General features: G+C 38.7%; 1 protein-coding gene across 4 annotated transcripts in view; it reads right to left on the bottom strand.

Moving 5' to 3' along the window:
• Positions 1–918: 918 nt before the first annotated feature.
• LOC107726081 (molybdenum cofactor biosynthesis protein 1-like) overlaps positions 919–9,319 on the bottom strand; it is a 22,129-nt gene continuing 13,728 nt past the window's right edge. For 3 of the 4 annotated variants that reach the window (XM_016535557.1, XM_016535559.1, XM_016535558.1), the window contains 9 exons: positions 8,801–8,965; positions 7,398–7,459; positions 7,067–7,178; positions 6,047–6,159; positions 5,007–5,117; positions 4,761–4,881; positions 4,579–4,626; positions 1,786–2,780; positions 919–1,542 (listed from right to left, as the gene is read on the bottom strand). In XM_016535557.1, coding sequence (XP_016391043.1) covers positions 1,480–1,542; positions 1,786–2,780; positions 4,579–4,626; positions 4,761–4,881; positions 5,007–5,117; positions 6,047–6,159; positions 7,067–7,178; positions 7,398–7,459; positions 8,801–8,965 — 1,790 coding nt within the window. In that variant the 3' untranslated portion in view covers positions 919–1,479. Of the gene's footprint in view, positions 1,543–1,785; positions 2,781–4,563; positions 4,627–4,760; positions 4,882–5,006; positions 5,118–6,046; positions 6,160–7,066; positions 7,179–7,397; positions 7,460–8,800; positions 8,966–9,319 lie in introns of those variants that run through there. The other variant, XM_016535560.1, reaches the window with a different exon arrangement.

Here is a 9,319-nt window from a genome sequence, read left to right as displayed (position 1 = left end):
TTCTGATCACAGAAAGAACCACGGGTTATAAATCTGACCAATCAAACAGCAACTTCTGGTCCAACATACAGAAGTCCCTAGCACATCAGTTTTAAACATGACCATTATTTAAATTAGTTTAATCGATGTCCGTTACAATTGACCAAGACCAAAACAATAAAAAAATACAAATGAAGTCTCTGGCTACCAAACACATCCATCATTCAAACATTTTATCCAAAACAACTATTGCAGTTGAGACATGGAACATATTACACATTGTAAACATCAATTATATTAGAAAATTATGATGAACAGCATTCTGACAAATGTTCAGATTTAGTGATTTCAGCTTTATGTATAAAAGAAAAATAACAATGAAGGTATGATTCATCTTTTCACTGTATTCTTGTTTGTTCAGACAAGTCAGGTGAATTTACAGTTTGTGCGTTTGTAGCAGGATATCACGAAAGTTTTCCATTTCAAAAACACTTTTTGAAAAACTTTAAATGAATACGAAAAACATTATTTTATTAAATATGGGCCTCGTTCATGAAACAAGCAGAATGTTAGTTTATAAAACTACTGTCACAAATACTGTAATGAATTTGTTCTGCTCATGTTACATGAAAGACTACACAAAAATAGAAATAATGTAATCTAAAAGAAAGTGGATGTTTTATAAGAAGATACTGTGACAATTCGCTATTGGCCTAAATACTGTTAATGCAAGCCTTTTGAATAGAGTGCTGCAATGATGACATATTTTTGTAGGCCAAACCATAAACAACAAAAGTTTGATTCTTACATCGTCACAATAATCCTCACACAACTTTAACTTTAACCACTTTTTAAAGCCTAAATACAATCTGCAAAAGTAAAAAGCTAAACAAAGACTATAAACAAGCTTCCAACAAGTCTTTCAGTCTTTATTAAAAAAAAAAATCCCTGGAAGTTTGAGGTTTGAGTTAGAACACTTTGCAGGCCTTTAGCCCCCCCAAAAAAAACAACAACAAAAGGAACCAGACATGCTAAAATGCTTATTCCTGGTTGTTGTCCTGCAAAATGTGTAAACCCTGCAGCACTCTATAAAATTGCATTTTGGACACCTGCACACTGTCAGGTGGGTTGTGTTTTAGTTTCAAGGGATAGTTCACTCAAAGGATAAACATTTGCTGCTTGGTTTTGCTCATTTATGCAAACACTTCTCAGTGCAAATATAAATTTGCTCATCTGGTGAAAACTGTGACAACCTTTCGAAATGCAGTATCATTATCAAAATAAATATAGACTGAAATAAAGTATTCTTTATATGTCAGGTCTTGAGTAAGTTACATTTCATGCTTGGAATGGACAAAGGAACAGTAAAAATGACAAGTAGATTAACTATAGAGGCATGTGAAGGCACATTTTGTTACAGAAAACTGGTGTCATTCTAAAAAGAAAAATACTGTAGCGACATTCAAACAGGTGAGATTAAGCCAGCGGTTTATGTGCTCTTTAGGAATCAGGTGACCAATGAAATTCACCTCTCTGTCCGCCCGTCTTGCTGAGCAACTTGATGTCAGTAATAAGAATATCATGGCTGACTGACTTGCACATGTCATAGAGGGTTAGCGTAGCCACCGCAACGGCGGTCAGAGCCTCCATCTCTACTCCTGTGCGGCCCGTGGTTTGGCAGGTTGCCTTGACGATGACAGCATGTTCTTCCTCAAGCAGCTCTATGGTAACGGAGGCGTGGTCGAGAGGAAGCGGGTGGCAGAGGGGAATGACAGATGAGGTCTGCTTGGCACCCATGATGTTGATGTCAGTAATAAGAATGTCATGGCTGACTGACTTGCACATGTCATAGAGGGTTAGCGTAGCCACCGCAACGGCGGTCAGAGCCTCCATCTCTACTCCTGTGCGGCCCGTGGTTTGGCAGGTTGCCTTGACGATGACAGCATGTTCTTCCTCAAGCAGCTCTATGGTAACGGAGGCGTGGTCGAGAGGAAGCGGGTGGCAGAGGGGAATGAGAGATGAGGTCTGCTTAGCACCCATGATGCCCGCTAGCTGTGCTACCGCTAGTGCATCGCCCTTGGCAAGCTGATTGGCACGCACCAAATTAAAAGCTTTTGGGCCCAGGACGACCTTGCCACAAGCCATGGCTGTGCGACAAGTTACCGCCTTATCGCCCACGTTGACCATGGAGGCTTTACCCTGTGCATCAGTGTGGGTCAACTGATCAGAGGTTCCATCAAGGCCGGAGGACTGTGCATCTGTATGTGGTGTTTTCAAATCAAACCCACATTCAGGGGTTTTGCTGCGGTAGTGCCGTGCAAACTGCAGAGCTGAATCTCTAAATTTGGACGTTGACAGTAGTGCACTCAGAAAGAGGACGGGAGGAAATGTTTTGGACTGTAGCTGTGGTGGCTGAGACCCCCAGCGCAAAATGTGCGTATGCAGAGTTGAAGCTGTGGTTTTTTTTAAGGCACCAGCATTCACTTGATGATAAGATCCGGTCATCACTTCACTACAAAGTGCCTCTGAGGCTGCACGACTTTGCCTTTGATTGTTCAATCTTTTCATAGAACGAAACCTTGGTCGATTATGCTTTTTACAAAGAGGAGTCAAACCTAGTGTATCATTAACAAAAGTGCTTGTGTAGTCCTGATGGGCATTACCACGAAAGTGTTGAACGGAATTTGTTAATGAGTGAGTTGTAGCAGAGGCTGCTGAATCCATGCAGTGGATCAGAGGAAGAGGCTGCCTCTGACTGCCTCTAAACAGAGGTACTGGCAGCAGCCAGTTGCATTCTCTACCTGTAGACAAGGGCACACATATTCAACAATACAATATTTTCTAAACATGAATCCTCCACAGCTGAAAATTTGGTGAATGAATACACATTAGCCTAAGCGGGTGGGTGATAAACAATACATATATGAAACATGTTGCTTGTTGATAGGGGTGTGCAATAGGTATCATGTAGAATAATAGTTTTTGTTATACAGTTTTTCTCAGACACTTTGGTGCATTTCTCAGATCAGAAATGAAATTCTCAAATCGACTTGTTCAACCTCCACATCATCTAGTCAGGTTGTGCACATCATAAAAGCAGTTTCTCTTTCTTTTGAACAAGATGCAATTGCTTTGGTACATTCATGCAATTGATTGCGTACATTTGTCTGCAGTTTCCTACATAATTAGTTGCTAATGTCATGTTGCTCAAAATGTATTATAGGCTATAGTTCTCTGTGCAATAGTCTTACCCCTCAAAACAGCTAGTAATTAGTTCACTGTATAAGTCATTAAATGCAAAATGGTTAATCTAGTTGTCATAAACTGTCAAGCATATTTTATACACATGCATGCAAAGGCGAAGTTCTGCCTAAGGGATGTTTCCTGTGTTTGCCTTTCTAATTTTGTATTTTCACCTTTGTGCCCATATTTGTCTTCTCTTTATCACAATGACATTGCAAGGTTGTTGTTGTTTTTTTGTCAGACCACTAGTAAAAGTGTAACTATGAATCATATCCAGTCTGTTTCAATCAATATCCCACATACAGTAATGTGTAAATGTGTACTTTTGAAATGGATCTATGGCATACATAAGAAGTGCAGCTTTCTGCATTTCAATACATTCAAAACTGTTGCCATAGTTTACATCAGGTAATACTAACAGAGTGCACTGTTATATTGACAACATGACTTAACATTTTGCTATCCAGTCTCTTTCAATCAATATCCCACATACAGTAATGTGTAAATGTGTACTTTTGAAATGGATCTATGGCATACATAAGAAGTGCAGCTTTCTGCATTTCAATACATTCAAAACTGTTGCCAGAGTTTACATCAGGTAATACTAACAGAGTGCACTGTTATATTGACAACATGACTTAACATTTTGACTATCTTGTTTGTGAACAATGACACAAGGACTTTTCATTCTGATGGCACTGAGAAGTTCATTGACAAATACTTTTGAGAGATGAACTAAAGATTTTGAGTAAGTTGCAGGTAAACCATTGTGTGGCGCTGTTTGTACGAATTGTTTTGAGAAATGCACATACTTCTTTGCAAATATTAAGGATGATTGGAGAAATGCACCAATGCGACTGAGAAAAACAGTGACAATGGTAAAGCTGACATTATTGAGCACACCTTATATCTCAGTATTACTTATGCAATTGTAACTGCTGTGTAAATACATCTTAATGCTGCTACATGCTACATCTAAATGATGTAGTCTCTCTGCCATTTCGGCAGTGCAAAAATGGATTTTGTTGATACTGATTTCATTTGATTGGTAACAATGGTAAAAATGTCCCTGGAAAAATCCATTTAGGGTGGCAACATTTCTGTAATTTCTGTCACTGCTGTGAAATAACCACCGCACAGAATATGAAGAATATGAAAAGCTTTGGCAGTCAGCTGTCCATAACAGGCACAAACCAGTCAAGTTACCAGCACAAAAACAAAATACTGCAAAATATTGTCTGATTATCCTTAGACAAAATCACAGAAAATAATGAGATATTCAACACTATGGCACATCCCAGTTGATGATATAATGAGGGAGATGGGAAGCGTATTACGTACAGCCACATCACCCACCAATGAGGATCATTGGCCTGTTCTTCATCTGAGAAATATTGAACATCCCTGCACAGAAAGACAGTTAAGTAAATAAATGATGAATTATACATGACCTGAATGTTGATACTTAATAAAAAAAATTTTTTAGTATTTGGGAATCAGACAGTTGGTGTGATATATCAGAGTGTGTTTGTCTTTACCCGCATGCTGTTTCTTCTTCCTCCCGATTGCTGCCCCTATGATGTGCAGTAGTTCCTCTTCAGTTGCTCCAGAGCGCAGAAAATCCCTCAATGACACCTCTGAATTTCCAAACAAACAAACCTAATGGCGTACCAACACAGGCACATATAGAAAAACAAACCATCACAGATCAGACAGCTGAACTGAAAAGCTTAAGCGCAAGACATATCTGTGTAAGGAACATCACACACACAAACAGCATTTACCTTAAGGTTGCCATCAGCCGTGATGCGCAGGCGGTTACAGGAGCCACAGAAATGGTCTGACATGGAGGTAATGAAGCCCAGCTGGCCCCGAAATCCTGGTACTCTAAACGCCTGTAAGCAGACAACACAGAAACACACACATGAGGGCTTATCCGCTGATGTGATTCTACAGCCTTGACACGAGATTACAAAACGAATGTTTTTATTGAAGGCTCTTGGACTATTAAAGTGCCCCTATTATGGGTAATGAAAAGTTCATATTTTGGATTTGGGAGTCCCCAACAACAGGCTGAAACACATGCAAGGTCAAAAAACACTTTCATTGTCTTATAATATGCATTTATTTTTACCTTACTTGCTCAACGACTCCCAAACGATTCGCTCAACGATTCGTTTTTCCGAACCCCTCCTTTGCGTGACGCTAATCTGCCGTGATTGTTTCGATTGGTCGATTTCATTTCCGTTTCATCATGCCTGTAATGCCTGATAAAGCAGCGTTTGTGAGCGCAGTGCTGCTTTGTTTACAGCGTTACCAGGGAAACCGCTATTTTTACCGCTCCAAAAGCAACACCTAGTGGCAAATAATATATTTGCATTTTCATTCAGACCAACACGAAAAGACCAACAAGTGGGCGGGCAATATGCTAATGTTTCATGTTGACATCAACATGAAACGGCTTGGAATTCGTTGACTCGTGACTCAAAATGACTCGTTTTAAATGATTCAGAGTCGACTCTTTCTTTTGAGAGACTATAACTTTATACACGGTGCACTTTCAGGTTTTAAAACTTTGCAGGATGTTTTCATTCACTTAGAGCTGTGTTACACACTGCATGTAAGGTAATTTTCAAAAATCCATAATAGGGGCACTTTAATAACATTACAAGTTACAGAAATGTCCAACATTTACAGAGCAATAAATAAAAACTGCAACAACTTGACCCTCAAAACAGAAAATTTAAATTAGCGCCAATGAGAATTTAACACTGAGAATGATTCATGGCCAATGATTTATTTAGCAGTCTGGAGCTGAGCTGACCTTGGCTGTATCCGTTTCCTCTCCAGGCACAGGCTCCAGATTGGGCCATTTTTGCTTTATAAAGTCCAGCATCTCCTGATAGCTCACCATCATCTTGAAATTCCATCTGTTACCTACAGAGACAGGCAATGTGCAGAGGTACTTAAACAACATTCAGCTGCTTTACATTCTTGAATGAAGAAATGTTTTTGTTGTTGTTGTTCTTTTTGAAACATGAATTAAATGGCAGATTATTAAGAAGATTTAAAAAGAAATCTTAAAAAGGCGTCCCATGTGAAGAGATATTAATACTTAAATCAATCTTGAAGTGTTTCACTACAAACTTCAAACTTTTTTTCCAGTGCTAATCTCAATCTTTCTTAAACTTACCAAGAAAAAGTGCAATGAAAACACAATAGTTCACATCTTTTCATAGTTTAAGATGGATTCTACAGTATGTTTATTTAATTTTTCCCCTGTAGTCATTCAGAGTTTCACTTTGAGTCAGTTGAAGTGAGGTTAGATGAGTCTGCATACTACACAAACGGCTCCATTATTCACAGTATCTAATCAGTTGTTACTGGAGTGATTGCTGTAGTATTGGCCCTCAGGGCAAAAAACTGTAACAGTGACACCATATCAGCTTCTGCAACTGGCTTCAGAAAATCTCTCTCTTCCAGGCTCACAAACAGAAATCTATTGAATGTCTCTAAACTCTTCATTGTCACCGTTATCCAGTAAAAGGAGTTGAAACTTGTTTCTGCACATTGTTGTTAAACCTGTTTAGTAGTGAAGGAACATGACTTCACCTAAAATATCAACAGAATGTGGACTGCGATAACATGTGTTATGAATATAAATCCTGAGGTACACTAAGTCTCACTGACCTGGAAAGAGAATAATCTGCACTACTAATGCGATTGAAGAACTGGGGCAGAAACTGCAACCTTTACAACTGTGCCAATTATACTACAACCTGTAAGATGGGCTAACAAGTGTATGATGTAGATTTCTCTATCTGACTTCAGATAACAATCTTACCATCAAAAGGCATGTACTCTATGAATCTCACATCCAATGGTTTCCTCTCTGTCAGTGACACAAAGTCAATCAACTCATCTTCATTCAAACCTCTCATGACCACACAGTTCACCTGAGAAGAGAAACAACACTTTACCACAATGAGCGAATAACTGACACAAAGACAAATTATGAATATTAATGACAAGCTGTTTCAGGTGTTGCTAGAAAGGTGGTAAGAAATGCCCTAAAGTGGTTTTAGAGCTCTAGCATTTGACACTTTCTGAGACATAAACCATTTCATACATCAAAAGGGATTAACAATTCAGATGTTTTGAGGCAGGTAAAATACCTTGACTGGATTGTAGCCCATTTCAATAGCTTTTTCAATGCCCTCCATCACTTTATGAAACCCTGCAAGAGGTACCAATATTAAGCATCATTTAGACATATTGCACATATTGAAGGTAGCGACACACCAAAACTTTTGTGTGAGTGTGACTGTATAAGTGTTTATTTTGTGTATATAATATGAACAAACTAAAAAAAGGTCAGCAGCTTATACAGCTTGGCATTACAATTTAATGAATAAATGTTTAAAAGATCATCTACCTCTCAAATCCCTAACAAACGTTTTACTGGACAACATTGGATTAGAACATATTAATGTTTTGTTAATGTTAATGTTTTGACCCAATAATGTAACAGACTCAAATTAGTAATAAAATAACATTATGAAACATGAACATGGAGCAATCTCAAATGAAACTGTACATTTTCATAATCCTTTCGTCAATTATTTTCAGCCTTTTGAGATCAACAATGGAACTAAACTGCTTCATACACTTTCTCAATGTTCTGCTGCTACCTTTATGCTTCAAGACATTCACGATCTACATTTCTTCATCCATGACACCTGTGATGGAAATTTTTTATGTAATGGCTTCAGAAGGAGTCAAGGGAGTGTGTTCAATGTTCAGAAAAGTGCAGACTTAGGATGCTCAGGTCAAAGACCATGTATCTATGATTAAAGAATCTATACTTACCTAAACGTGCTTAAAACAGTAGAGCTAACAGTCATATGACAAAGATAAGTACAACCAATTACAGTGAAGAAGACTTGAGTGACACTGATTTTTACTCAACTGCAAGGTATAAATGTTCATGTATCTTTCTGTTCAGGGAGTCTCTCTTGGTTGTTGTGACCAGTGGGCTCCCGGCCGTGAATAAACTTTTATTCCTGTAAAGATCAACTTTGGAGTCATGTCTGGTATATGTTGCGCAGCTGAGGAATAGAAGTACTAAAAATTCTACCCTCAGAGGAACACAGCAGGGACAGTGATAGTGTTGGAAGACTATAGACCCCCACTCGGGGGGAGGCTGTAATACTCAGAGTTGTTATTAATAATTAATGAAGAAGGGCGGTGAGAGTGTATACATGCTAAAGGCCTGGTGCTCATGTGTGGTTTGAGGTAGTGATAGTAGCTTCTTGACAGGACGCCATCACCATACTTCGTTAAGGGAAGTATAGAATTGTATTGAACTGGTATTGTATAATGTTATTGACAACTGGAGGTTGTCTGAGTTGTACGTGCCATGGTAGAGAAGTCAGATTAGTTTTGTTATCAGTAAGATTTGTATTGAGAATTTCCACGACACACCTTATGCTTTCTTTCTGCACCTATCTATCCATCCTGGAGGAATATAAACTTTTGGAGTTTATAAACCATTTTGTAGCTCAACAGGACCTAGTACCTTTTCGTCTAGCGATGAACTCAAATTTTGCAGGGGCCAGAGTGTCTAGACTGATGTTGAGTAGATCCACTCCAGCTTTCTTTAGACTGGGCAACAGTCGGGTCAAATTCATCCCATTTGTGGTGACTGCAATGGTCTGTAGACCCTCCAACTTCCTCAGTTCCGCTTTCAGAAAGAAAGAAAAAAGATAACTATGCAAAAAATTCTAAGTTTAATTAGTGTTTCTGAGTGTTACATTGTTTTGTCATGCAAGTTATGCAGAATAAAGTGCAAAAAATTCAGCACATGATCAGTGACGAACACAATTATTATCAGTCCTAGGCTGCATTTACACTGCAAGTCTTAATGCACAGATCCGATCTTTTGACCATATCCAATTTTTTGGCCCACCAGTACATCTGGAAAAAGGGGGGGGGTCGTCTTATAATCAGGGTCGTCTTATATTCGGGCCAATACGGTATTATTTGTCAGTATGGACAACAGCTGTCATGGATGTTTTGCAGCACAAAATATGAGTGA

Source organism: Sinocyclocheilus rhinocerous, unplaced genomic scaffold (genome assembly GCF_001515625.1).
Source record: "Sinocyclocheilus rhinocerous isolate Xijiao unplaced genomic scaffold, SAMN03320098_v1.1 scaffold636, whole genome shotgun sequence".
Classification (NCBI taxonomy): domain Eukaryota; kingdom Metazoa; phylum Chordata; class Actinopteri; order Cypriniformes; family Cyprinidae; genus Sinocyclocheilus; species Sinocyclocheilus rhinocerous.
The sequence above is the reverse complement of the archived record's forward strand: the minus strand, read 5'-3'. Positions and strand labels throughout refer to the sequence as shown.